Below are 27,062 nucleotides of genomic sequence, written 5' to 3'. Positions count from 1 at the left end.
CATTATCTGTCATATTTCAATACAGAGGGTGTGTAGACAGTTAAAAAATAGTGGGAAAAATGTCTTTGAAATGTAAAGCCTTTGTTTAAAACAAATCGTGTATTAAGTCAATAGTTGTTAGATTTATACAAAAAATAATTTAGTTGTATATTAATGCACAATAAAATGTGGGAAAATGGTTAATGTCTTTGAATTTCCACACAAAACGGAACGTTTATTTAAAAAATAATATTTAAGGAGAAAGCTCTATTTATGTATTTTGTTTGCGCAAACAAAAACCGTAATTAGCCATTTTGTCACGTGACCCAGAATGCATTGTGGCTCCCCCTGTCGAAACCTGCCTGCTACTGAACGCATGGCGAGGGATTTGAAAGCAAATAGGAGTCCCGAATTTAAGGCTTTTTCTCAACGCACTGACGACAGTTAACATTTACAGGGGACATTGATGCGCCCATTACCTGTACACGCCCCCCTCCCCTCACACACACACACATGTACTGTACAGTAGTAGCGATCACCTCAGCCCAATATGTCCAGGTAGACGGGGGAGGCCTTGGCGAGGCTTTGGAGCATGGCGTGGATCTCCTTGATATTGAGCCTCGTGTACGGTTCCCTCTGCCAGCAACCCAGCATCAGGTCGTAAACCTCCTTGGGGCAGGTACGCGGACGCTGGAGCACACGGCCCTGCGTGATGCACTCGATCACCTGCCGTGAGATCATTTTTGCTTTTGCGAGTTCGCAGGCAACTTCGTTGACGTGAGAAGACGCCACTGACCTCGTTGTTAGAGAGCTGGTACCAGGGCTGCTTGCCGTAGGTGAAGATCTCCCAGAGGACCACGCCCAAGCTCCACACGTCGCTCTCGGTGGTGAAGCGTCGGTACATGATGCTCTCCGGGGGCATCCACCGGATGGGCAGCATCGTGTGGCCGCCCACCTAAGCCAAGACCGCAAAAGCAAGCAAGTAAGAAAAGATACACAAACGCAGCTCTAAAATGTCATCTGGAGCGTTTTGGAATCGATGTTGTCTTCATAAAAACATAAAGGAAACATTTAGCGAAAGTCCACTTGCAAATTACATCCACATAAAAAGGTTTGTCGTCACCCACTGAGGCCACAAGATGGCGACAAAGAACTGACTTGACTAAATGAAGCTACTCGTACCCTCAGTTCAATATAATACCACTAGACGACGCCACAGGATTTTTTGAGACAGATTCGGCCTGATCAAAAAGAGAAAAGAAAAACAACAAAAGGGCCAATAAATAAATCTGTGAATTCTCATCGATGCCGTGATTCACTGTACGTTTACTTTGTGCAATCTTTTTGGTGACAGTAGAAGCTGATCCAAAGCAAGTGTTAATCCACTCGTGGCCTTCCAGTCACCGAGGATAATCAGCGTCCCTTTTAACTCAAGACGTCTTTATAATGTGGAGAAAAAAAAAAGAAGAATCTACTCAATGTTTTGTACTCTCTTGGCCCTCATTACCATAGAGACTAATTCATATATGCAGATCATGTGATTTGCATATAAATGGCATCCAAATGAAGGTTGAGAATATAAATGGACTGACTCTGTAGTAGTCTGTGCTGTAGACGTCTCTGGACATGCCAAAGTCCCCGATCTTGACCAGTAGGTTCTCGCCCACCAGGCAGTTCCTGGTGGCCAGGTCTCTGTGCACAAAGTGCTGCGACGCCAGGTAGACCATGCCGGCGGCAATCTGCTGCGCGATGTGCAGCATCTGCGACTGCGTCAGTTCCACCAGGATGCTGTGCTGCCCGTCCGCCATCAGCACCGCGTCCGGACCGTGGGACCTAATGGTATGTTTGTAAGAAACATCAATTGGATGCGTCTTAATTGACGCATTAAATTCAAGTTCTTATGTTGACTTGAAAATGGCAAACTTACCTGAGAAACTTGTTGAGGTCTCCGTGCTTCATGTACTCAAAGACCATGATGAGGGGGTCGCTGTCAACGCAGACTCCGTAGAAGGTGACGATGTGCTCATGCTGCAGGTTGGTGAGCAGCTCCGCCTCCCGGTAGAAATCGGCACGCCCGCTCTCGCTAGCCTCCTTCAGTGTCTGTACGTGCACACGCAAGCAGGAATCCGTAAAGTGTTGATTTTCAATCCTTACCTGAGACGCTTCCCGTACCTTGACGGCCACGTGGATCTTCTCGTGGTCAGGCGTGAGGTTGTAGCACTCGGCCAGGAATACTTTGCCGAAGGCGCCCTCGCCGAGCTCGCGCTTCAGCACGATGTTGTGTCGCTTGATGTGCTGCACGACTGTGGGCAGATTTTCAATTTTCAAGAAACAGTTAAGCCTACTATGCGTTTGTATTTTAATGTTGATCATAACCACCGGCTGAGCTAAAGGGGGGGCTGCGGGGGCAATGCCCTCCCCTGAAATATGCTTGAACCGCCACAGGTGCCACATCAAATAATTGACTTTTAGGTAGTTTGCTTTTGTTTTCACCTGTCCCCCATGAATGAATCTTTATCAGCATAATTGGAAAAATATTTGGGATTTGTTAAAGAAAAAGACATATTTTGTGGACTCTGTGAGATATCCTTGCCCTCATTTCTTTTCAAAGTGGTACTTAATACTGTCCACTATTTCATCCCACCATTTTTTGTAGTCTTCCTGCATCCTTGGTCCATCCCTACGCAACCTAAATAGATTTATTTGAAAAGGTAGCAGATCACCGGATCAGGCGGAAACTCACACGTGTCTGGTTTCAGCATGCTGCCGGAGTTGCCAAAGTATTGCGGGTTCTCGATGACGGGGATCTTGGTCATGCCGATGATGACAGCGTCGGGCGCCATCTCGGAGGACGAGGGCGTGTTGTTGCCGTTGGAGACGTGGTGGAGAGGGCTGGCCGAGTCGTCGTCGTTGCTGATGACCGACGAGGAGCCTGGAAGGTGAGTGTGTGGATATAAACTGCATGAGCTGTTTAGATCACTGTACTGTGACTACGTTTTCACATTTATTTATATTTGGGTGGTGCCAGACGACTTAAGAATGTAGCTCACCTTTAATTCCAAACTTGGTGTTCCTTCCATATTTGAGAATAATCACCATCAGAACGCAGCCCATCAAAGCCACCCCGGCGATTCCCACCACCACATAAACCTTAAGGGGGGAAGAAAATACTATTTAGCAAAAGTTCACGAATCGCCTACGAAGGGAAACTATTAATTATGACTTACAGCAATGCTGTCATCCATTGGCGGCAATGGTGAGTCTGGAAGGGAGTTTATTTAATGTCAATTATAGTCAAAATAATTACATTTTAAAAAATAGGTAAAAAGAGAAAAAGATTCTGGATAATATGTTTAAAAAGGACCATTTTAATTAATGACTCAAATAAAAAAAAGGACGACATTGCATAGCGCGGCTAAAATCCAAAAATGTCCTACCAGTGGGGTCTGGACAGAGGAAGGCAGCAGGGATGAAAGATCCAGCATCGTTATTTCAAAACAATCAAACGCTACTCGAAAGGTGCAGCCAAGTGGTCACTTACAGTCGTAGGAAATATCATCTGCAGGAGGAGAGACAAAACCCACGTTAGCAATGGACTCCATTGGGCGAAGTCGAAGAAGAGGGAAACGCGTACCTGTGTTGTCGTACGGCGGGTCGATGAATTTCGCCGCCACCATCTTCTCGTCGCTGCCGTACTTATTGGTGGCCACCAGGCGGTAAATGCCATTGTGGATGTGCGTGGGGTTGACCAGCTGCAGGCAACCGTGGTACTCGCTCTTGGTGGACTGGTGGAACATGGTCCTGATGTAGTCCTGCTCCTGCAGCGTCACGTTTTCAAAGTACCACTGCAGCGCCGGCTTGGGGTTGCCCGTCATGCTGAAGGCGATGCACCAGTGGTGGTCTTGCTTCGGTTCCAGCAGCTGCTGGATGATGGGGGCGACTGACGGGACGGGGTGGGGGGTGGTTGGCAGGTAAACAACCGGGGAGGGAGGAGGTGCGGTCCGGAGGAAAAACAACATTGAGAGGCTGAGAGAGGACGTTGTTTTGGGGGTGTTGAGTATGGAGACAAACAATACCGGAGTCCGACATTAGCACTAGCTAAGATTAGCCTATGGAGGCTTTTATTAGCACGAGGCAAAATGTGCCATGAACAGAGACGTCAATTAATTAGCCAGTAACCCAATGATCATGTCTAAGTTTCCACCACGTCTATTTTTATAATCAAATTACCCGTTCTGCTTGGAAGCAATTGACCTCACGGAACAAATATTTTTGGACTGTCACGCTTTAGAAAGACCGACGTTAGCATCGTCTATCGGTAGCTTTGTTTTTACGAAGCAGGGGTGACAAACATCGTCGTGATGAACAATGGGAGAGGAAACACGTGGAAGCAGAGGACGGTGTGGCTTTACAGGAGGAAGAGTTATGGACAGGAAACCACACCAACAGGTCAATCAGATCAACGCAGGCGGTAATGAACACAAAGTGACCAGTGCTTCTGCTGCTTCCACTTGGAAACTAAACAACATTTGCATATAATAATGCATGCTTACAGAGGATGTTGAGCTGCAGCGTGGCCTCCGTCTGACCCACCATGTTTTCGGCCGTGCACGTGATCACCAGACCGTTGTCCTCGGGGGATAGATTGGTTAGGGTTAGCCTGTTTGCCATCTCCATGGGGTCAATCTGGAATCATAGGATAGAACGGTGGATGGTAAAGAGCAATCAAAATGATACCCAAAGTGTTTTTTGTGATGTCACCAAAAAGAAGGGTCAAATCTCTCAATTTCCTCGATTAAAGGTAAAATTGTAACAGTATAGCATTTAGGGGTTGGTTGCTAACGCTATCCGAGCGTCCATTTGTATAAACGCCCAAAACGCTAGCAGTTAGCTGCTGCGGTGGTTTTATCCTAGCAGCTTTGTAGATTTGTTTTAGTTTCATAACTAAAAGCTTCAGTGGCTTTCAGGTGGGTTTGTGGATCCTATTTGTGCGGTAGATGATGGGGTGTTGAGTATCGGCGGGTCGAAGCCGGATCTTGAAAAATTAGACACGTGCAGGACTGTACTGTAAACCCTGGAGGATGAAATTTTAGACGGAACTAATGTGAAGCCTCATTGGAGCTCATTGCTTATTAGATTAGATCGGCCCACCTCATAGTGCGAGAAGACCATGTCCAGGTTCCACTGGATGTCCGGAGTCGGCGAGCCTGAGGCGCTGCACAACGCTTCGACGTCGCCACCTTGCTCCTCGGTCACCATTGTAGGGGTGACCTCTACTTGAGGAACCACTGCAGGACACAAGGAGACGCTCTTAAGTAACCGAGCGGGTGGTGGGGGCAATGGGAAATTGTAAACCCTCCATCGATCGCTCTCTGGACTTTCAGGAAGCTTCTGCCGCGTTGCTTATTTTAACCCGGTTTCACGTTACCACAGTCAGGCGGCGTGAGCGTGGCGAAGGCTTTTGTCCCTCCTTGTTCGTCCTTGCACTGCAGATCTTGGCTCTCGGGTTCCTCTTGGCTCCTCAGTTTGATCCAGAGGTTCTCGCAGACGCAGTCCAGAGGGTTTCCAGACAGCAGGAGACTGAAAACACGTTATGTAGTATTCAGATTGGAAAAAAGATTTTCTGTAAGGGTCGCTGGACACAGAAAACTTGAGAACCCCTTGTGTTGGATAAGATGACATGCAAACCCAACGGCTAGCGTTTGAAGAGCATGCAGGCCTTACGAATAGGAGATGTTATAGTTCTGGAAGATCCTCCATGACAGTGTTGCCAGGTTGTTGTCTCGCAAATTCCTAAAAGACCAAAAAATCCGACTTGCTTTAAAATATATTCAAGGGTATCTAGCTAGCTAGCTAGCTAGCGAACGTAGTTATTGATTCCTGGCATTCAAACATCTTGGAACAGTTTTAAACTGTGAACCAAATGCATAATATGTCGCCTTGAAGTGGAATGAAAGACTTCTTACACGTATTGCAGTCTCGTTTTATTGTAAAAGGCATCCGGGGATATGAACGTCAATCTGGTCCTTGTCACGGTTCTGTAAGAAATCAGAACCTTGGTCAGATGTAGAAGTAGCAGTAACAGCGCTTATAGTACAAAAAGCGTGCAATACTTACAAGTTTCGGAGGTTTATGTAGTGCCTCAGACTGTTGTCGTTGAGCTCAAACAGCCTGTTTTGATTCGCGATGTATCTGTCAGGGAACAGATAATAACAAAGCATTATGGATTTTGCAACCAGTCCAAGGTGTACCCTGGCTCTCAACCAAAAATCAGCTGGGATTGGCTCCAGATTACTCGCCACCCTAGTAAAATTAGTATTATTTGATGAGAACTCGATGTACTCGACAAAATAAAAAAACAAGGGCAGATTCGCAATCATTGCATAAAAATTTGTGGGGGGAAAAAAAAGACACTTCTGGAGTGCGCCAATGTTTCCTAGAAGACATAGACATTCCTCACGCAAGGCAATTTTGGGCCACAACTCTTTTCGGATGCTATTATCGGAACAAATGGGGAGAAAATCAGCTGAATTTTGGGTGGGAGAAGTCGCATACGTACTGGACTGGTTGCCAGCCAATCGCATGGCAGACATTCACGCACTTGATCATATTCATTAAATATTGCTGAAAATGTATTTAACATTTATTTTAGATGTGGTTTTGCCTGCCTATTTACAAAATGAGTTATTTAAATTGCGATTTATTTGCCATGTCTGGCCTCTACACACTTAACGTGCATGTGTGCCATCTGTCAACAATCGCGAAAGGGGGTGGGGGGGGGTCTCACACTTACGCCCCTTTATGGACACCTTTGCTAAAACCGGGCCTGGAAATGCGTATGTGTGTGAGTGCATTTCATGGAATGCTGTGTAAATCCCAAAAACGTGCACGAGCATTACGCACGCGCGTTTCGGTGTTAGTGACACGTAGGAACGCACGACCACACACAGACACACACACATTCACACACACACGCAGCATTTGATTGTTATGATGAAATGATATGTGATGATATTAAGAGGTCGTGGATGGAGTGAGTGAACGTGATCACCTTCATCCTTCTAACATCTCATCATCATCATCGTCAAGTTGACATGCACGCACGGTGGCGCGCACGCACGCACTTACATGTCGGTGATGTTTTTCATGTCGTCCAGCGTGAGCAGCGGGAAATCCTCGATGCTCGGCGACGCTCCGTCGACGCACGCGATTCGCGACCCGGTGCAGGTGCAGGCGGCGGGGCAGGCGGCGCTCAGCCCCCGCAGTCCGCGCAGCGCCAGCAGGAGGAATCCGAGCCGTGCCATGCCATGCCAGTCCATCGCAAAAAAAGAAAAGAAAAGAAAAAATCCGGGAAATCAAAAATCTGAAAACAGCGCACCTTTTTGCGTTGCCCCCCCTCTCCCCTTCAACCGACCCACCCCCCCTTCAGATGTAAAATGTCTCAGTGGGATTATTAAACCCCTCTCCTCTATTAAATCGCGATCCGCACGGAGGGCTTGCCGGAGGAGGAGGTGTAGGAGAAGGAGGGGGAGGAGGAGGAGGAGGAGGGGGGGATCAGGGTGCCATGGAGCGGCCTTGGCGTGTCTGCAGAGCCGCGATCGCGCACGACACGCTCGCCGCCGTTCGTGGAGGTGTCAAGTGCTCCAGCAGCAGCAGCAGCAGATGATGATGATGATGATGAAGATGATGATGATGCCGTCTCACTCCTCCGGAGCCCGCATGCCTCCCCCACCCCCTTCTTCACTCTTTTTTTTTTGCCTTGTAAAAACAAATATGACGTGTTCCAGATGTTTGGAGATCGATAGGCAGACAGGAAGGCTGGATGGACGGACCCCCCCTCCTTCCTTCCTTCCTTCGTTCCTCCCCCTCCTTCTTTTTCTGCCCCCCTCCCTCCCTCCCCACGCACGAGGTGATGCAGGGAAGACGACGACTACCTGATTACACCCACCAACACCACCTTAAAGGGTGAGCCAAAAGTAAGTGTCCATGTTTTTTTTTTAATAGTTTAAATTTAGATTCCATCCTTCCCCTTACATCATCCTTTCTTCACATAAGTCCTCCCTTCTTTCCTTCCTGCTTCTTTCACTCAGAACTGCATTTTGGCATGCATCCTTTCTTACTTCTGTCCTTCCTTACATCCTTCCTTCTGCTTTCCCCCTTCAGCTTCCCTTCCAGCCTCTCTTCACGTCAAACGTTTTTGTCTTTCTAAATGTCTTCCTTCTTTCACATCTGCTTTTAGTCATCCTTACATCCTTCCTATATGCCTTTCCTTTTTTAATTGAAAAAGTCCATAGCACACCACAATCAACATTCACACTAAGTTGTTCTACACACATAACACACGCGCACACGTGGTGTGACGTCCACAGTTGACGCAGGAGACCAGATGCCCCCATGAAAAATTCTACTACTACAAATTTGATTTGAATGATAATTATTCATCTTTACCAGCTCGAGATGTCATCTACTGAGCTTCGAAACATCTTCACATCAATTTCTACATCAGTTGCCATTTTTAGTTCTTAAACAGATGATGGCAAGATTGTGATGATACTACAGAAGAAGACAAGGCGTTTAAAGCAACAACTGCCTGGCTGACAATATGCAACAGTACAATGAATCAAACTTCATCCACATGCTAAAAATGATTATAATACGAGCGAGCAGATGCTGACAAATCCCATCAATTTCTATTTGACTCCACCAGGTGGCAGTGTTACGCTGCAAACTGTTTTTGTTCCCTCTGCCTTGAAACAGAGTAGTTTCACTATTTTAGAATTGATTTTACGGCGGGTCCCTCCTTTTTACAATTGTACGTTAATTAAAAGCGCTGCCTGTGCAATTAATAAATGATAAATAAATAGATCCAAAACTACACATAAATATAATACGTAAATAGCTAATTATATAGATTGATAGAAAAAATAATTATAATAAAACTAGTAAAATTATAGTGACAGGAAATATGTTGCGAAAAAAAAAAAGACAATAAACCCTGTTTGCTGCCATGACAAGATCGGAGCATACCAGATTGTGTATATGTGACACACGTAGACACACACGGTGGAATCAGTGAGCGCGTCACCATGGCTTTTTTTTTTTTTTTTTTACAAACATCGCGGACAATGTCAAGTGTCGCTATGGTTGCGGATGAAAATATGTACACGCTGCCCCCCCCCCCCCCCCCCCCACACACACACTCTACCATCCATCCACCCCTTCCTGAGAAACATGAAGAATCGAATTAAAACTGTCGCCATGGTAACCTCAGAATATAGGAGAGTTGTAGAGAGCGAGTGAGAGAGACAAAAGCCTGCATATGTGAAGTTGCAAGGCAAAGCTCTACGAGCTCTACACTCTCTCTCCACTGCTTGATTGGATCTAAAATGGAGGCTGCCAATCCATGCAATGAGGTGGCCGTCATGCGTTTAACTACAGCCTGTTTCCTGTTCTATGGTTATAATCACCATACGCACACACATTTCTTGTGACAAATTTCACAAAAAAATTACGAGTGTACAAGATGATTTAGTACTAAACACACGTGAATTGTTGTTGTTTTTTTCTGCAAAAGATTTACATCTCTACTGTTGACAATTTTGATTCAAGTTACGTGTCAGAAGTCAACCTGACAGTCAACGTTGAGGTGTACGGATTGTACCTTTCAGGCCAAAATCAGGGACATCGTTATACAACAACAACAAAGCAGTTTGATCGAAACAGCGCGTGTTCCGATGGGGCGGTGATACACGCGGAGCTGTGTGTCCCCCGCCCGTCGGCGTTGCCGTGTGACTACACCACAAGCAAACCACCGTGTCACCCTCCTCCATGCTGTAAAAGCTTTGCGTTCGTTTCAAGGCAACAGAATAGCGTGGCAGACGACGGTTAGACGCAAACATTGACGTATTTTTATTTGTTTGGGGTGGGTGGAGGTAACATTGCTTGTAGGCATTTTCACGCCTATAGGGATAACACAAATGTGCACGTTTAGCTCGCTGCGCTGTCGCATCCTGCCCGCCGTCTCGTGGAGACGGACACGCCTCGCGAGCGTTTAGCTTAGCGGTTAGCATCTCAAATCACGTCAATTTAGCCTCTACGAAAGAAAAGCTTAAAGCCGCTCGCCCTGACGCCTATCAACGGGACATTTGAGCATCGTTAATGTCGTAAACCCTTTTACAAACGTCATTAACTACGTGTCGTGTATTTTTAACTCGAGTACATGATGAGGGTTGCGCTTGTATTGACTCCACAAGTGAGCGTCAATTTCGTGAGGGGGCGGGGCAACACGTTAAAAAATGCGCTAGTTTGCTAAAAGCATAAAAAGAAAAACAAATAACTGTCTTTGTGAATGGTGATTGCTGAATGCATTTTAGTATGTACGTTTGGATGTCGGCCTTTTTAATTAAATGTCTGACGTCACGATCTGACCGGTTAATCTGGACGTGACTTGTTGATATTTGGGGAATTTATAAATCAAATTGTTCGATGCGGTGGACCCACATTAAAACAATTCTTGCACTTAATAACATTCACTTTTTGTATTGCGTTGCAGGTGCAAATCACACAATGGAGGTGCAAATTGAACAGCAGGACGAAGATCTCACGTTCGGTGCCACGGATACCAATGGTAAACTCAAGCTTTTTATTTTTTTTTATTTTTTATAAATGCAGTATATATACCGTATATTTAATTTAAGCAAAACAGTAAACGGATGCATAATTTTCTAAATTCACTCACAACCATGAAGCAAGCAGGTAAATAATGAGTTTTATGTCCTACAAGTAAATTCATAAATAGGCAAATTTGTGAATCAGCAAGGGTTTATTTTATGCACAATATTTTTCGTTTTCCTGACAGCATCCAGCAGAACTGGCTCATTTGAAGCAAAAGAAAATAGATTATTCCTGGCTGGAGCTGCATAGCAGATGGTGGAGGAATACTGCTGTTTTGTGGCTCCCAAGCACATTTTTTTTTTCAAATTCAGAAAGGGAACACAGTGCATCTGAGTGCTTTCCAGTCTGTGCTTGGCTGCCAACTGATAAATAGTAAAAAGCAAGTGCTACCCAGAGAATATTATATATATAGTATAGTATATATATTAGGCTTGAACGCTTACCCCATTACCGAAAGAGACGACAGAGGTATAAGTCAATTTTCCTGGTGTTGAAATATGGCTTATTTAAAGCAGTCAAGTTGTAGTCAACTTTATTATCAACATTCATACGATGTGTCCTCGGTGGTCTTCCCCGCCAGGTAAGCGTCCGGCAGAGGACATGGACGAGGAGCACGCCTTCAAGCGCTCCCGCAACACCGACGAGATGTTAGAGCTTCGCGTGCTGCTCCAGAGCAAAGTGAGGCAGCCACCTGTCACTGTTGTTTGCCTTGGTTTTTATCCCCGTTTTCTGAGAATGACCCCTCCTCTCTGCTTCACAGAATGCCGGCGCCGTTATCGGAAAGGGCGGCAAGAACATTAAAGCTCTGCGCACCGACGTGAGTAAACACTTGCAAAGTTCGGTGGTTGCTTTGTGAAGTAATAATTGTAATTATGATGGATTTCCTCACTCACGTTTGCTTTAATTCAGAATGCCTTCACATTTTGTCTGTTTAAATGTAGGGATGGGCTAATAATCGGTTAATTAAGTCGTTTTTTTTTTTGTTTGTTTTTTAAATATGATTTTCAACAAATGTCCTCCATCTTGAATTCACGCACCACCCTGCGAATTCCTGGATGTGTTAATGATTATACTCATCCCTACATGTTGACGTTTTGGGCAAAAATGGAATCTCCCTCATATTTGGTGTAAACTTCATCTACCTGCTTAACACGACGCATGAAAAAAGTCCCGTGCGGGATACATTGTGGTGGTTTATTTTGACCAGGCCACGCTTCTGTTTCTGTCACATTTTGCCTAAAAAAAAAAAATTAAAAGTTCAGCGTGCATTCAATTAAAAATCTATTCCTTCTCCCCCTTCTCCCCCCCTTTGTCCTTTCTTTCTTTTTGTTTTTTTGGTGAATGTTTTGGCCACCCGTTGCCCATGTACCGGACCGACATGCCCCTCCTGCGTCGACCCAACCCAACCCCGAACGCCCGCCCGCCCGCCCGTCCGCCCACCTGCCACCCCCCTGGTCGACCTTGCCCATAACCCGTGCCCCTAACATGTGATTGAACCCACCCACCCCCTCTCTCCCCTCCGCCCCCGCCCAATGCTCTCCAACCACCACCTCCACCTTCATGCAGTACAATGCCAGTGTATCAGTCCCAGACAGCAGTGGTCCAGAGCGGTATGTCCCACCAATTCTTGCCTGATGACAACGTCATGAATAAGCTGCCTTCTGTTTTTTCACTGCTACGTTTATATTTGATACAAATGATGACAGTGCCCCCACCCCCTTACCACCAAAACCCCTCTACCCCACCTTCCCCAACCCCCTCCACATGTCCTCTTGATGTTTCTATCCATTCCTAAACGTCTTTAACCGCGAGATTATGCCGACGTGTCGGCCGTCCGCCCGAATTTGCACTAGGCAGGCGGACATCTTTGTACTCAAGCCCCCACCCATCGAACTCTCTCTTTCTCTCTCTCTCTCTCCCCTTCTGCAACTCTCCATTTCCCTGCATTATGATATCTCCCATGCATTGTCGCTTTGCAACCACTCAGCCCCCCCCTGACCTACCATTAACATGTCGCCCTTGACGGGACTTCTCAACTGGTCTGGAGTTTCAATTTCACTGAGCTCAATTATTGGGCTTCAATATATCCCACCAGTTGAGAATCGCCGATCGATTCGACTCATCCCCCTCCTCCGTCTTCCAGTGAGACGTGGTGCTGGCATTGTGTAGTGAGATCTTGCTTCAGTTAAATTTCCCACTTTGTGTTTTGTCATTTTAAATCAAGAACTGTCCCAGCTCCCCCTCCCCGACCTCCTTTTAATTGTCGTCATTCCAAAGCCGTCCGTCTTCCCGAGATAATCTGATTTAAGTGCATGTTAGTCTTCGTTTCTTCTTTTCCAAGTTTGATGAATCTTCATCCATGACCTTTTATACACGCGTTTCCCTGACGACTTGTTCTTTGTGATTTTGGACGTGTTCTTTGTGATTTTGGCGTCTTCGTTCCGTAACGCCTTGCTTTGGTTTTGGCTTTCTCGACAGGATCCTCAGCGTAAACGCCAACATTGACACCATAGGCGACATTCTGCTGAAGATTATACCCACTTTAGAGGAGGTAAAACTCCTTCATTTCCATTTGAGCAGGCAGGGTGAAAACAAACGAAACACCTTGCAAAATTCACATAAAGTCCAGCAGGATGCATCGTGATTATCCGCAAGGCACTTAACTAGTCCCAATTGTTGTGTTTACAACAAGTACCAGCACTACAGTGGCATCGACTTTGACTGCGAGCTCCGCCTGTTGATCCATCAGAGCTTGGCGGGCGGAATCATCGGCGTGAAAGGCAGCAAGATCAAGGAACTGCGAGAGGTAGGGCGGGAGTCTTAAAGGCTTGCTCGGAAATGACCTTCTGCCATCCTGCTTGTGACACTTTTGTGACATCGATGTCCCCCGATTAGAATACACTCACGACCATCAAGCTGTTCCAGGACTGTTGCCCCCATTCTACGGACAGAGTCGTATCTGTGGGCGGGAAGCCGGAGCGAGTCGTCGAATGTATCAAAGTCATTTTAGAACTGGTGGCTGAGGTGAGTCCTGACCGAGTTCCTACACTTCCACAGGCATCTTCTCACACAGCTTGTCGGTATGTTGCAGTCGCCAATCAAAGGGCGCACCCAGCCGTACGATCCCAACTTCTACGACGAAACGTACGACTACGGCGGCTTCACCGTCATGTTCGAGGAGCGCGGCAGACGTCCCGGCGGCGGCTTCCCCATCCGCGTGCGAAGCGGCTTCGAGCGCCTGCCCCCCGCACGCAGCAGCCGCCCGCCGCCCCCCTCCCGCCGGGATTACGACGACCTGAGCCCCCGCCGGGGTCCGCCGCCGCTGAGTCGTGGACGCGTGGGCAGCCGGGCACGCAACCTGCCACTCCCGCCGCCACCGCCGCGAGGAAGGTGAGGAGAATGTGCTTCTGTTGTAGCAATGCTCTCCAATGGAAATCAAAATGGCAGTATTGAGATTAAGATTTAAATTTTTTCCAATGATGGTTCTTGTTCACAGCGATCGATTCTCCCACAGCAGTTATCATGATGACAGACCAAGGTGAGGCCAAAAATGTCCTGTGTTGATCCGCCGTCGCTAACCACGTGAATGCTAATCTTCTACCTGTGCGCAGCGACAGAAGAAGCCGCGGAGGAGAGCGCTACGACAGCATGGTGAGCGCCGACGTCTGCGCACTTCTCTCCCGACAACAGGATGCGATCGGAATTCCTCTTCCGAGCGTAGTACGAGCAGAGCGGCCACCGACGCTGACGCCGTTTTTTATTTTCAGAGGCCTGCGGTTGCCCGGCAACGCTTGTCTCCTCTGCTTGCCTCTCGGAGATCTGTCGGGGGAGCGAGCAGAGTCGTTCCTGTGCGGCTTCCCTTCAAATTTATAATAATTAATCCGTGATGCGGTCGTTAGTAATTGAATCGTGTGGAATAACTGCGTCAAACAGAGGCCAAATGGCTGCGACCCTCAGATGGGCTGTTGAGTCACTCCACTACAAGAACATGAGGTCAGCCAGGGGAGGTAACAAGGAGAAAAAAAATATATAAAATATAAAAACGAACAATTTATCATGATTATCCCCCCCAGTCAAGGAAGGAAATGCTTATGCTGCTGATACAACGCCAGTTTTAGCCAAATAGGCGTCAACCAAAGCACCGTTCCAAGATCGTTATAGTTTCGACTTGACCCACATACAACGTACGTGTCTTAAAAGTTATACAATAATGGGGACGTGCTTATGCGGCAGGAGAGTCAGTTCCAAAGTTCAAGTTGTGTCAGAAGGGACTGCGGGTGTGACATTTCAATTCAACAACGTGTGAAACATTGTGTGTGTCCAAAGCCACCTGGAATGTATCCAGAGTCTCACTTGGTGTACTTATTAAATCGAGCCTGCTTGTCAGAAACGTTCTATCGAATGAATATTAAGATGATAAGCCCTATAATAAGTTCCGACTGTGAGCACGCCGTCTTTACTTTGACACTAAACCCGATTTTTCTTCTCTCCTCTTGGCGAAATACAGAGTGGAGGCGGCTATGGTGAGTCTCAGCATTTGTGCTAATCCTGCGTGCATTCAGATGAATGAATACATAGAAGATTTGAACCCATTGTGCTTTGGTTTGGAAAGAATGTTGGCTAATTTTCAATAATTGTCTTCTATTTTAATGTCTTCCAGACAACAATTCCTGGGATCACTTTCATTCCAGTGAGTAAGATGGGGGAATTATTTTTTTTTTTTTTCTCCATCCTTGTAATGCGCAATAAAAACTCATTTTGTGTTTGGCTTGCCAGGTGGCCGAGGCTCGTACAGCGACATGGGAGGGCCAGTCATCACAACACAGGTCACCATCCCCAAAGACGTAAGTGTTCAATGGCGGAAACAAAAGATGTGGAAGGGTGGGGAAAATTTTTGTGGCTGTTCCGCAGCTCGCCGGCTCCATCATTGGCAAGGGCGGCCAGAGGATCAAGCAGATCCGCCATGAGTCCGGAGCGTCCATCAAAATCGACGAGCCGCTGGAGGGCTCGGAGGACCGCATCATTACCATCATCGGAACGCAGGACCAGATCCAGAACGCACAGTACCTTCTGCAGAACAGGTGACTCCCGAATTTCCCGTAACAGGTATAGTCCATCTGTTGACCTCCAAGACAAGATTGTCTGAAGGCACAAATCTGAGGAGAGTACAGAAAAATGGGGCAAAACTGCTCAAAGATAGCTGTGCTGAGCTAAAAGACTATAAAGGCTGTCATCACTGCTAAAGGTACATAAGCTTGATTTTTTTTTTGGTGACTTTTCTGTTTTTCCTCCAGCGTGAAGCAATATTCCGGTCGATTCTTCTAGGACGGAAGCAAGATGAGCGAAGCCAAGCCCTTGGTTGGTTCTACCAAATCTGTTGAAGCTTCTGGGGATATTGTTAAAAAATATGTAAGAAGCTGCCCCAAAACATGTCTGTGCCGGTGTTGATGACTTTCAAGGACATGATGCCATTACATTACATTTTAGCTTAATGTTGTTTGCATTACAGTGGAGCATGCAACTTTTTGAAATGAAGTTTCACACTCGATGAGCAGCAATTAGCTTAGCATTCTTAGTTGCCAACCTCGTGACAAAACTAAAATGGTTAACTGTGAATGTTTTCTTCAGAGGCTTGTGGTTATCCATTTCTTTAGCTGACGTTTCAATGTACATGTCTTAGTATAACAAAAAAAAAAGACACGTTTGATGAATGTTTGATACTTTTAAAGAGATTTTTACATTTTTCATAGAGCGGCGAGTCACTGTACAAATTGTGTATATAATATTTACATGCATTTTTCCCCCTTCTCTCGCCAAATGAATGCTTTGATATTTCATGTTTTGTTTAAGTGTTAAATGTATTCTTACATTTGATCATTTTAGTGGTTTATAGCCATTTGTGAAATGGCGAAAAATGACACTCTTTATATGTATCTGTGATTGCTATCCCGCAAGCAATTGGCAAATAAAGATTTTTTTTCCAATCATCATTAACTTCTAATTTTATTTAATTCCAATTGAAATTTTAAGCTATTTAAAAAATGTGTCAAATGCGCAAAACAAAAGTCATCATTATAAATCGATTCTTTGCATCGTGATCCAATTTGGTCCTGGTTGTTAAAATATCGCGATAGTTTAGTGTCACATGTGTCACATCCATCCGCAGCGTGCACTCTCGTTTATTACAGGAAACGAGTTGCAGTAATGTAATCGACGAGAACTCGCACGCTTTCCCATCACCGGAGAGAGAGCGAGTAGCAGTCCCCTCTTCTCCCCGTCGCATGCGCCATCCGCGCGGGGCTCAGTGAACCAGCGCGCACCGAGGGGGGTAGCAGCGGTAAGACAAGAGACCTACACTCCGCGTAGAAGAGCAAAAAAAGCTGCGGAGTTCGTTTTTTTTTCTCTCTTCCTTATCGACGAGGTTTGGCTACTTTTTGTCAGAGTTAAAAATTTCATTTTATGTGGCCATGGAGTGAAACTCCGCCATATTTGGCACGTCCACCACGCCCGCTGACAGTCGTAAAAACTTCTTCGCTCGACTTCATTTAGCATTTTAAAGTGTTACAATCAGGTAAAGTCAACTTTCGTGACTTCTCTTGTGCTTCTAAACGAGCCGAGTGACTCGTGGTTGTTTTGCCCCTCTGCCCACCCTCCACCTTTATCCCACCCTCACTCCGCGCTTAAACGGCATCATGTTTGTGTCCGTGCCCAGGGAGGGCGACGCCTGAAGACGGACGGGCACGATGACCCTGATGGCGGTGGGGGCTTGCTGCCTCAGCCCGGAGGCCAAAGAGGCTCGGAGGATCAACGACGAGATCGAGAGGCAACTACGCCGCGATAAGAAAGACTCGAAACGGGAATACAAGCTCCTCTTGCTCGGTAAATGAAGTAAATCCCGCACTTCATAACGTCACTAATCGATATTTGCATATTGTTGTGTCTGGAAGTTGTGTTATCAAGCAAACAATTTCGTCGTTGTGCTCAGTTGCGACGCCTTCGATTACACAATAGTTTATAAATGTCATGCATGACAGACGAAAGCGAACAGCCGCTGTGGGTGTACATTATTCAAGTGCAGGAAGAAAACAAAAACGATTTGTCCCCTCCGGGTGTGACATTTCAATGTATTGACATGTTTTTGGACTGGACTTAAAAATAAAATCTGTGCTCTCAAAGATAGCATTTAAAAATCCCTGTCAGAAGTTGAGCACATTAAGTAACTGTGTACAATTCATCACTTTTTGAAATGTGTCAAGTCATTAAATTCAAAGAGTGGTATCAAAAGGTGTATGATTTTAGAAAACAGCATACTGTTGTTATACCATTTTTAAAAAATATGTTTTATTTTCCAGGGACTGGCGAGAGTGGTAAGAGCACCTTCATCAAGCAAATGAGGATCATCCATGGCAGAGGCTACTCTGATGAAGACAAACGGGCCTTCACCAGGCTAGTGTACCAGAACATCTTCACCGCCATGCAGGCCATGATCCAGGCCATGAAGACGCTTCGGATCCCCTACAAGTACCAGTACAACAAGGTATGAGAAGCACTCGCACATACCGGAGAGTCTTTATTGTCAGTTTATACAATGACTGCTGCAAAGTGAGGGCGGGGTGTGCTGTGTTGTATTAACTGAACACTGGATCACTTCTGGTAATTTGCGGCCCTGTTTAGTTTTGCAGTCCGCTGACAGACACTCGCTAAAAACAAGCTCGGTCCTGTGCAGCGTTTACACGGACAATTGTTTTTCTCATCCAGTGAAGATTTAGAATATTTTCTGTAGCTATTATAACTAAACAGTTTTTGTCACACTTCAACGGACATTGTGCTGCTCCTTATGGTGTGTACTGTGCATGCCTTGGCCACCTGGGGGCGATAGAAGACAGATGCTTATACTGTTCATGGCGATGCAGTATCTCCAACACCTCCTTGGCTCATCAGTATGACTGTTTGTATTTTTTTGTCTGTCTACATGTGTTGCTGCACTGTTTGTGTTCAGCCTTTTGCTTATGTTGCAAAATAGATGCTATTTGTTTTTAGCATTAAGCTAGTGGACCAAAAGGCAAACTTGTGGGTTTTCTTTTGTATACACATAATTTCTCTGCTCTGGGGGAAAAAAATGATCATTGTAGCTTAATAGTGAACCTTCTCTGCCGCATGTTTACTTTCAAGATTTGTTTTTTTATTGCGGGCCATTTAAAGCACACTCCCATTTCTTCACACGTGAGAGACAAACGGAAATTTTTAATAGAGGCGATCGGAACTTATTAATCACTCCAATTAGCTCGCCCACACAAGCACATGGAAAGCACGCAAGTTCCAGGTAGAGATCAGGAAAGTCCCCAGAGGACAGTGCTTCACGTGCGTGGCATGTCACAGTAACTGGTTCTGCGTCAGCATTTGTGAGTGTTATGGAAGTGAAATTGTTAAAGAAACCACAGAGGGTGCACAATTCTGTGCACGACTGGATGAGCGCTTGGCTAACCCCAACTAATGGTGTGTTGCTAATTATTACGCCACAGTTTTAGAAACCTTCTCTCGGGGTTACAAAACAAAAGCTGCTTTATGAAAGACTCCAAATTACAAATGTTTTGCCCTTCACGAGGCGCAAAATGGCTCCAGAATATCCTCTGTCAGCACCGCGGTAAAATGGCGTCAACCTGGCCTGTGCATTGACGGGAAGAATTTGCTGCCAGGCGGCGAGGCAGAGCATTAAGGGTGGCTGAAGATTCCAGGAAGACATCCGTCGGCCAAGCTCGGGGAGATTATCTCAACGAGATTTTACTCAGAACTCTGCTGCGGCGGCACTTAGGCGGTCTGCTAAATGCATTTCACCGGAAGCGCTCGATGTCCTCCTGCAACGATTAGACGGCAAACATCAAAGACACGCACACACACGCGCACGGTGTGTCTCCCCGCACTACTCCTGCCCAACTTCCATGTTGTTTATGAGGGACTTCACTGGATATATCGAGTCAACTTGCGAGGAAGTTTTGTCATGAAAGAAAAGGAGGTCAACTGCAGTTTAAACATGTACGTTCTTGCTTGCGATTTAATTGGCCGCTCGCTCGCAAAAGCAGCAAAAACAATACCCACACGGGCCACAGCACATAACTGTTTTTTTTTCAACCTCCACAAATAATGTGCTTTGTATTCTTATATTCAGGCCAACGCCAGTACTGTCAGCGAGGTAAACGTGGAGACGGTGACGACGTTTACAAAAGTCTACGTGGACGCCATCAGGAGCCTGTGGGCCGACCCGGGCATCCAAGAATGTTACAGTCGCAAAAGGGAATACCAGCTCTCCGACTCGGCCAAATAGTGAGTGGAGTGTTAGCAGGCGGAAAAGCTGCCGAATACTTTCCCTTGTTTTGTTATGCCAGCCGCATAAGTGGCCTCTGCATTGATTCGATTTGATCGATCGATAAAAGAAGACTGCCAGGGTTTTGCCATATAAAAAAAAAAACATCATCAATCATCTTCCACCATTTTGAATTTTTGAAATCTTTTCGAGACGTGAGGATTTTGCATTTAATCAAGAAAAGGCGTCATAGCTCAATTCTTGGTATGTATGCTCAACTTGTTCCCCTGATGCGCATCTGCAGCTACCTGAACGACTTGGACCGCATCGCTGACGCCACGTACCTGCCGTCACAGCAGGACGTGCTACGGGTCAGGGTGCCCACCACGGGCATAATCGAGTACCCCTTCGACCTGGAGAGCATGGTGTTCAGGTGAGTCCGCCGACGCCTTCCGTGGGGAAATAAGCGGGTCGCCGCAAGGTTTTTGTTTCCGCCGCAGGATGGTGGATGTGGGCGGGCAGCGCTCGGAGAGGAGGAAGTGGATCCACTGTTTTGAGAAAGTCACGTCCATCATGTTCCTGGTGGCGCTCAGCGAGTACGACCAAGCGCTGGTGGAGTCGGCGCACGAGGTGACACTCAGCAGTGTGCTTCATTGGCCTGCAGGGGGAGCTCTTTAGTCACGCTCTCGGGCTCGTCCAGATCACCCTCCTGCTCTTACCTTTTATTCATCAATCTTCTCTTTTTGAAGAATCGCATGGAGGAGAGCATGGCCTTGTTCCGAACAATCATCACCTACGAGTGGTTCGAAGACTCCTCGGTCATCTTGTTCCTCAACAAGATTGATTTGCTGGAGGAGAAAATCATGCACTCGCATTTGGTCGATTACTTTCCTGAATATAACGGTGAGCAAAGGAAGAGGAGCGGCAATGCAGTACCCAACGTAATTTGTAACTTTTAAAATATTGCACAAATGTTAAAAAAAAACTACTTAATATAAAAGAGAAATTTTAGTGAAAATGATGTATGGGTCTGGAAAAAATCTATTACATCATACATTTTAATCATTTGATATTTTGTTACAGCGCTGTAACATTGGTGAATTTGTCGGTGCCGCAAAAAATGTGATCGGTGGCTTCTCCTTTGCATTCCGGCTCCCTTTCAGGTCCGCAGCGGGACGTGAAAGCGGCCCAGGAGTTTATCCTGAACATGTTCGTCAACCTGCACCCCAACCGCAAGAAGCTCATCTACTACCACTTCACCTGCGCCACCGACACGGACAACATCCGTTTCGTCTTCCACGCCGTCAAGGACCATATTCTGCAAGGCAACCTTGAAGACTACAACCTGGTTTGAAGCGGAGGTACGGTGTCGGGGTTCTGTGGTGGTGATGGAGGGAGGGGTGGAGGGGCGCCGCCTGAAAAGCCTGGCAAGTTGACCACTATGATGCAAGATGGCGGCAATGGAGCGCCCCAAAGACGGTACTACTGATGTATTCAAACCTTTGATCACTAAACTGCTGCCTGAGTGGACAAAGCGTACAAGAATTACCCAGCGGCGCTCAGTGGATTACTGCGCATGGACAGCGGAGGGACTACTTTCTACGCAGGTGCGAGTCGGTTACACGTAACAGTAGCTCATGTGTGCCTCTAAAGAAAAGCCAGTATGAAAAGCCAGTTGAGCATATTTTCCATATCCTTAATATATCCAGTTGAAAGGGGGAAATACAAGTAAGAAAATTAAACAAGGTATTCTGATTAAAATTGCCTTGATGAATTCATCAAATGAATCCACCTATTTTCATCTATCACAGGAAGCAGCCATTTTGACACTGTACTGCCCCCTGCTGTCGACAGCAATTGATGTCAAAAACCCGTCGGCTCACATTCTGAGCGTCACGTGATCAACCCCACAAAACCGATGTGTATGTATTTACGTCTTACATATACCGTTTATTTGATATTGTATCGACAATATATTTCGCACAACTCTCCATACTAATGAGTTGTCTTACTAGTCGGCATACTAGTATATGATGATTATGGTCGAGCTGGATAAGAGAGGTATGAAATAGATGCTCAAACGGCTTTCCATGAGCCAGTTGTAATCAACACTAATTGCACGTTGACCTTTTAGGCCTTCGCTCATTTGAACACTTGAGTAACAAGTCACCATTTTGGAGCACTTGATGCGAGTCGGCATTCTTTGTTTTTAATGTTTCGCCGTGTGCACAGCATTCATTTGCCACACTGAAAAAAAAAATTCATTTGCGAGAAAACAGTCGCAATGCTGCGGGAATAACACAAATAAAAAAAGTTGTCATTTTCCGAGAATAATACAATATTTTGGGGGTCTTTTGTGAATAAAACTTCACATTCAATTTTAATGAATGACAAATACAAACAGCAGTACTAAAAATACTTTATTGTACAAACATTCCAACTTAATTTTGTAGATTTAAAAAAAATTTTTGTCGCACGATGACTGTTCTCGAAACGTAAACCACTTTTGTTGTCAAATTCTGCACTTTTTTATATAATTAACATTTCGTGTGAAATTACGACTTTTTTCCTCATAAATTAAGTGTTCTGATTTGACACACACATTACTAGTACTATTTTTTTAATTTTATGCTTTTATTGCAAGTCAGTGAATTTAAAACACCACTCTATCATGAAACCGTATTCTTCCCTCAACGGTACAAGTTTTTTTTTTTCTTCCTAATATCACAGCTTTTCGCGTAAAATTGCGACTTTAGTCACATGAAATCCGCTCCGGTTAAATTATGAGCACATCAAATTTTATTTGCAGAAGATACATCTTTCTCACAAAATTACAACTTTAATCATGAGTAAAAAAAGAAGGCGCCTTGTCTTTTTTATTCTCGTAGAATTCCGAATATATTCTCCTAGAATTTTGTTCTTGTTGAACTGCAAGTTTGTTTGTTTTTTTGCATAAAATGACTCCTATTAGATTACAACTTTTTAGTTAAACTGAAACTGTACTCAACGTTATTTTTGTCAAATCACGCCTCATTGTCCTGAAATCCCGCTGCTTATTCTTGTAGAGTGTCGCGACTAATCTCATCAAGTACGAGTTTTTCCACGTGAAAGAATAATTCATTTTCAACTCACACATTTTTTTTAACGCCTTTATTCTTGTAACATTTCAACTTCTTTTTTTCAGTGTCTCCCTCATAATCCACTTTTATGCACATGAACACATTTCAAAGGGAATACTGCTTGCATCTCTTTCTTTCATTTGTCTTTTGTTTCTTTACAATTTGGTGATTGTATCAAGCTGCAGTCTTGTTATTTCTAATAATTTGTGTAATTTGCCAAACTAGCTATAGAATTGGGCCCGTAATTAATCTAAACTGGTACTATAAATATGACACGGTACGGCGATCGCAGAAGAGGCCGATCGCCGAGAGAAAAGTATTAACTGTGTGTTAAATAAACTCTCGGGCATTAAATGAGTGCGGTCTTGATCTCAGTCAAAGTGCTCTTTAAGTTGTCGCAGTCAACGACTAAAGCCTAATTAGAGAAGATTGGTTGCAGTACTGTTTACATAACCTCTTGTCTTATTAAAAATAATTGCAGTCAAATTTATGCTTGAATTCCACTCACTGCAATTGATGTTTTATGCAGCATCCGCGTGTGAGATTATTTGAATAAAGTCAAATGTTGTTAATGGTTTGTGTCTTTTGTGTGTTTGCAAACCGGTGCAACATCACAGCCAGCTTCATCATCATGAGGTTTTTTTTGTTGTTGATGTTGTGCTCTGAGATTTAGCCCACAGGAAGCCATGATGTGCAAGGATGGATTTCATGCCGTCAACAGAATTCCAATCCCCTGCTTGGAAATGTTTGCCTTCCAGCTATTTTGTGTTGGCTAATCCCGCCGCATCAGTAGGTAGGGACTCTCCAGTGGTGCCTTGAAATACGGGCGACTGGACTTTTGAGCTTTCACTTCAAAGTGAATGGCAATTTCTTAGACGGAGAATTCCACTTAGTCACTAATTGCCGTCTAAGAAATGACTAAATCTTAGTGTATTTTAAAAAAAAAACACTCAAAAAAATAACAAAAAAAAAAAGCTCAATGTGGCAGTGTTGATTCAGAGATTTCACTTAGTAAGACAAATATTCCTAACTTTTTATGTGCATACCAAGAATGAGGAAGCAGCGCCACTAAATTAAAGCAATTAGTCTCCGCCCCCTTTGCTGAAACGCCTTCTTGTTCATTCGTTAGGAGACTCGCGTTGAAACTCGATTTTCTGGAGTCCTGAGTATTAGTCAGTGTTCATACCTTTTTAACTGTGTGATATGAGCTGGCAGATACACACCCGTCGCCAAGGTCCCAGCCTGGAGTCGTCTGGCCCGAATGTGGCCCCACACCTAAGCGGAGCAACCAAAAGAGTGGCCACATCATAAGCGGAGGCTGCCGGCGTCGCTATGGCCTGCTGCTCAGACTGCTGCCTGAGCCACGAAGAAGCCGAAAGGCGCATGGTGAGCAAAGAAATCGAGAGAAGGTTGAGACTGGATAAGAAAGAGAATGAGAGGTCCATCAAGCTCCTCTTTTTAGGTGAGTCAGAACCTTTAACATCTTAAGTTAATAAAACATATAAGTCAACTCAAAACACAACTGCCCATATAATCCAAAAAATATTTTAGAGTGGGACATTTTTTTTTTGCTTTTTAAAAAAATTATTTTTGAAATGAGAAACGTCCAAAAATATTTTGCATTACGTGAATCTTTGCAATGAAAGACAATTTGATAGTCTACAGAATTTTTTTTTTTTTTTAGACAACCCCGCCCCCTCCCACAAATGCGGTTCTTATTTTTTTATTGTTAACCTATGAAACTTGACAAAGGATCTCATGGCTGCCATTTTGGTAATAACTGGTTACAGCCAGTTTGTGCTGTTTCGCTAAAAGGATCCTTGTTTCGATATCTCGGCGCAGCCAATTAATCGGTTATGAAAGTAATGCACAAGTCAACCTATAATTTAGTGCATTGTTCATTAACCTACGACGAAAACAAAAGTGTTGTGACAGTCGGGGTCGCTTTTTAATGGCTTTCTTCCCACCCTCCAGGGACAGCGGAGAGCGGCAAGAGCACTTTCCTCAAGCAAATCCGCATCCTCCACGGCAACGGCTACACCGAAGCCCAGCGGATGACCTTCATTCGCATGGTGTGCCAGAACATCATCACGTCCATCCAGGCACTCATCGAGGCCATGAGAGTCCTCGGCGTACACTACGAAGACGACAGCAATATTGTGAGGGAACTCGTGTTTTTTTTTTTCTCTTTTCTCAACCACCTTGCTCTTCGGCATTCCATTCGAGTTTGCCGTCATCGCTGCGCTATCGCTGTTTTAATCGAGATTACAATTCCAACACGTGGCAAAGGCTGAGAAGATAAAGCGATATGTTGTGTGATTTTCTTTTTAAGAATCGATCAAGTGTATTAGGAGTGTAACAATTATCTGATTAATAGACAACTAATTATCAACTATTTTGCCCATTGATGATTCGTCCAGACACTTGATTTAATTGTCGATAATCGGTAAATTGATTTGATAATAATCAGTAGCTTGATCCGTATTTTCTGATGCATCTTCCAGGCCCTAGGGGAACGCCTGAGCCAAGTGGAAACCGGGAGGGTGGACAGGCTGGAGGAATGGCAAGTGAAGGCCGTCAAGCTGCTGTGGAGCGATCGCGGCCTTCAGCGCTGTTACGACAGACGACGCGAATTCTACTTGTCCGATTCGGCCAATTAGTAAGTTGTTATTTGATCCGCCTTTTGGGACAAAAGAAAAATTGCTAACATTAATCCATCGATGTTACAGTTACTTCAAAGACATAGACCGAATCACTGCCCCAGGTTACGTCCCTAATTCACAAGACATCTTGAGGGTCCGCGTTCCCACCACGGGCATCATTGAGTACCCTTTTAAAATAAAGGATGTCATTTTCAAGTAAAGTATCACACGTATTGATTATCAATGAAAGTGAACTTGTTTGAATTTGTGATGCTGATTTTGGAGTGTAGGATGGTGGACGTGGGCGGTCAGCGTGCTGAAAGGAGGAAGTGGATCCACTGCATGGACAACGTCGTCTCCATCATCTTCCTGGCCGCCCTCAACGAGTACGACAATGTCATGCTCGATAACCCCGAGCACGTAAGTTTCAAAAATCCTTCTTTTTGGCCTTTTGCTTTTCTTACAATCTTGGTTCAATGACATCATCATTGTTATTTTTCAATGTCCTCCGCTAGAACCGGTTGGAAGAGAGCCTGGCTTTGTTCGAGACCATCGTCAAGTACCCGTGGTTCAGCGAGACCTCCTTCATTCTTTTTCTGAACAAAAAAGACCTTCTGGAGGAGAAAATCCAATGTTCGGACGTGGCCACCTACTTTCCTCAATACAAGGGTACGTACTGCTCTTTCGCGTTCCAGGAATGTATTTTCCCCCACGTGCCACCAGTCAAGTCTTAATGATCCCATTTTTCCTTCTTCCAGGACCTCGAAAGGACGCCAAACGCGCCCAAGAATTCTTCCTGGAGCTTTACAAGATTCCCCACAAGAGCCACAAGAAGCCTCTGTTCATGCATTACACCTGCGCCACTGACACAGGCAACGCCAAAGTGGTCTTCAACAGCGTCAAGAACACTATCTTCAGAGATATCCTTCCTTCTTAGTCATGTTTTAGCGTGAAGGGTCTTTATGAGATGTTGGAGCTTGAACCGGCCCGTGAATAACAAGGTACTGCACATATTCTTTCCTTTGGTTCAGTTTTTTGCCTCAGGTCAATGCAAGACTGTCAAAACTGGTTTGGCAAAAGTTGAAATGCGGCTGACCTGCTCTGCGAGGATAAAGTACATCTTGTGGGTTTCGCTATTTAACAGAGGCATGTTACACAGATGTCAGATACAATGTACAATGTATTACAAGTAGAACAGGTGGCCTTTTTTTGTCCACTCAACTACTTCTGCATAATTCAATGTAAGAGTTGTCTAAAATAATATAGATTATTCCCAATTATTCCTCCTTTTGTGATTTTTATTTTTTAGTTGACACATTTTGGATAGGATGCCTGCTATACATTCCA

The 27,062-nt window shown here is 45.0% G+C and overlaps 4 protein-coding genes across 14 annotated transcripts; 3 read left to right on the top strand and 1 right to left on the bottom strand.

Moving 5' to 3' along the window:
- Nucleotides 1-143: 143 nt before the first annotated feature.
- Nucleotides 144-7,809, bottom strand: ntrk2b (neurotrophic tyrosine kinase, receptor, type 2b). The gene is made up of 16 exons (XM_037265356.1): nt 7,108-7,809; nt 6,097-6,171; nt 5,946-6,017; nt 5,704-5,772; nt 5,408-5,559; nt 5,131-5,267; nt 4,533-4,665; nt 3,614-3,919; nt 3,207-3,241; nt 3,030-3,129; nt 2,723-2,911; nt 2,152-2,282; nt 1,907-2,079; nt 1,572-1,812; nt 776-934; nt 144-705 (listed from the first exon to the last, which is right to left on the bottom strand). The coding sequence occupies exons 1-16, from the start codon at nt 7,296-7,298 to the stop codon at nt 520-522; spliced, it is 2,349 nt and encodes a 782-aa protein (XP_037121251.1). The 5' UTR covers nt 7,299-7,809; the 3' UTR covers nt 144-519.
- Nucleotides 2,852-16,643, top strand: hnrpkl (heterogeneous nuclear ribonucleoprotein K, like). 10 transcript variants are annotated; one of them, XM_037265351.1, is made up of 17 exons: nt 2,852-2,918; nt 7,767-7,944; nt 10,532-10,606; nt 11,234-11,331; nt 11,414-11,470; nt 12,220-12,263; nt 13,132-13,204; nt 13,346-13,459; nt 13,549-13,677; nt 13,745-14,043; nt 14,150-14,191; nt 14,265-14,304; nt 15,161-15,176; nt 15,314-15,343; nt 15,430-15,497; nt 15,565-15,734; nt 15,948-16,643. In XM_037265351.1, the coding sequence occupies exons 3-17, from the start codon at nt 10,546-10,548 to the stop codon at nt 15,976-15,978; spliced, it is 1,272 nt and encodes a 423-aa protein (XP_037121246.1). In that variant the 5' UTR covers nt 2,852-2,918; nt 7,767-7,944; nt 10,532-10,545; the 3' UTR covers nt 15,979-16,643. The 10 variants fall into 10 exon arrangements, with proteins under 10 accessions (XP_037121246.1, XP_037121247.1, XP_037121242.1 ...); XM_037265352.1 differs by lacking the exon at nt 2,852-2,918 and having other exon boundaries at nt 7,937-7,955; XM_037265347.1 differs by lacking the exons at nt 2,852-2,918; nt 7,767-7,944 and adding an exon at nt 9,766-9,863.
- Nucleotides 16,644-16,832: 189 nt separating this feature from the next.
- On the top strand, nt 16,833-23,645 carry LOC119131343 (guanine nucleotide-binding protein G(q) subunit alpha-like). Of its 2 annotated transcripts, none has more exons than XM_037265694.1 (8): nt 16,833-16,990; nt 17,366-17,532; nt 18,006-18,190; nt 19,820-19,974; nt 20,259-20,387; nt 20,455-20,584; nt 20,704-20,857; nt 21,118-23,645. In XM_037265694.1, the coding sequence occupies exons 2-8, from the start codon at nt 17,397-17,399 to the stop codon at nt 21,306-21,308; spliced, it is 1,080 nt and encodes a 359-aa protein (XP_037121589.1). In that variant the 5' UTR covers nt 16,833-16,990; nt 17,366-17,396; the 3' UTR covers nt 21,309-23,645. The 2 variants fall into 2 exon arrangements, with proteins under 2 accessions (XP_037121589.1, XP_037121588.1); XM_037265693.1 differs by having other exon boundaries at nt 16,834-17,224.
- Nucleotides 23,646-24,183: 538 nt separating this feature from the next.
- On the top strand, nt 24,184-26,997 carry LOC119131344 (guanine nucleotide-binding protein subunit alpha-11-like). Its single transcript, XM_037265695.1, has 7 exons — nt 24,184-24,535; nt 25,048-25,232; nt 25,578-25,732; nt 25,803-25,931; nt 26,006-26,135; nt 26,231-26,384; nt 26,474-26,997. Exons 1-7 carry the CDS (start codon nt 24,406-24,408, stop codon nt 26,650-26,652), a joined length of 1,062 nt encoding a protein of 353 aa, XP_037121590.1. The 5' UTR covers nt 24,184-24,405; the 3' UTR covers nt 26,653-26,997.
- Nucleotides 26,998-27,062: the final 65 nt, after the last annotated feature.

This window comes from Syngnathus acus, chromosome 12, assembly GCF_901709675.1.
Source record: "Syngnathus acus chromosome 12, fSynAcu1.2, whole genome shotgun sequence".
Lineage (NCBI taxonomy): Eukaryota > Metazoa > Chordata > Actinopteri > Syngnathiformes > Syngnathidae > Syngnathus > Syngnathus acus.
The sequence above is the reverse complement of the archived record's forward strand: the minus strand, read 5'-3'. Positions and strand labels throughout refer to the sequence as shown.

Excerpts from the sequence above, each read along its gene's own strand:
- ntrk2b (XM_037265356.1), bottom strand. The coding sequence starts at position 7,298 with ATGGACTGGCATGGCATGGCACGGCTCGGATTCCTCCTGCTGGCGCTG. Across the intron at positions 5,560-5,703 it reads AACTATAACATCTCCTATTC|TCTCCTGCTGTCTGGAAACC; the intron begins GTAAGGCCTGCA and ends ACGTGTTTTCAG. Across the intron at positions 2,283-2,722 it reads CATGCTGAAACCAGACACGT|TCGTGCAGCACATCAAGCGA; the intron begins GTGAGTTTCCGC and ends ATCTGCCCACAG.
- hnrpkl (XM_037265345.1), top strand. The coding sequence starts at position 10,465 with ATGCGGTGGACCCACATTAAAACAATTCTTGCACTTAATAACATTCAC. Across the intron at positions 10,607-11,233 it reads CGGTGCCACGGATACCAATG|GTAAGCGTCCGGCAGAGGAC; the intron begins GTAAACTCAAGC and ends CTTCCCCGCCAG. Across the intron at positions 13,460-13,548 it reads AGATCAAGGAACTGCGAGAG|AATACACTCACGACCATCAA; the intron begins GTAGGGCGGGAG and ends TCCCCCGATTAG.
- LOC119131344 (XM_037265695.1), top strand. The coding sequence starts at position 24,406 with ATGGCCTGCTGCTCAGACTGCTGCCTGAGCCACGAAGAAGCCGAAAGG. Across the intron at positions 25,932-26,005 it reads ATAAAGGATGTCATTTTCAA|GATGGTGGACGTGGGCGGTC; the intron begins GTAAAGTATCAC and ends TTTGGAGTGTAG. Across the intron at positions 26,136-26,230 it reads TGCTCGATAACCCCGAGCAC|AACCGGTTGGAAGAGAGCCT; the intron begins GTAAGTTTCAAA and ends GTCCTCCGCTAG.
- LOC119131343 (XM_037265694.1), top strand. The coding sequence starts at position 17,397 with ATGACCCTGATGGCGGTGGGGGCTTGCTGCCTCAGCCCGGAGGCCAAA. Across the intron at positions 20,388-20,454 it reads CTGGAGAGCATGGTGTTCAG|GATGGTGGATGTGGGCGGGC; the intron begins GTGAGTCCGCCG and ends TTTCCGCCGCAG. Across the intron at positions 20,585-20,703 it reads TGGTGGAGTCGGCGCACGAG|AATCGCATGGAGGAGAGCAT; the intron begins GTGACACTCAGC and ends CTCTTTTTGAAG.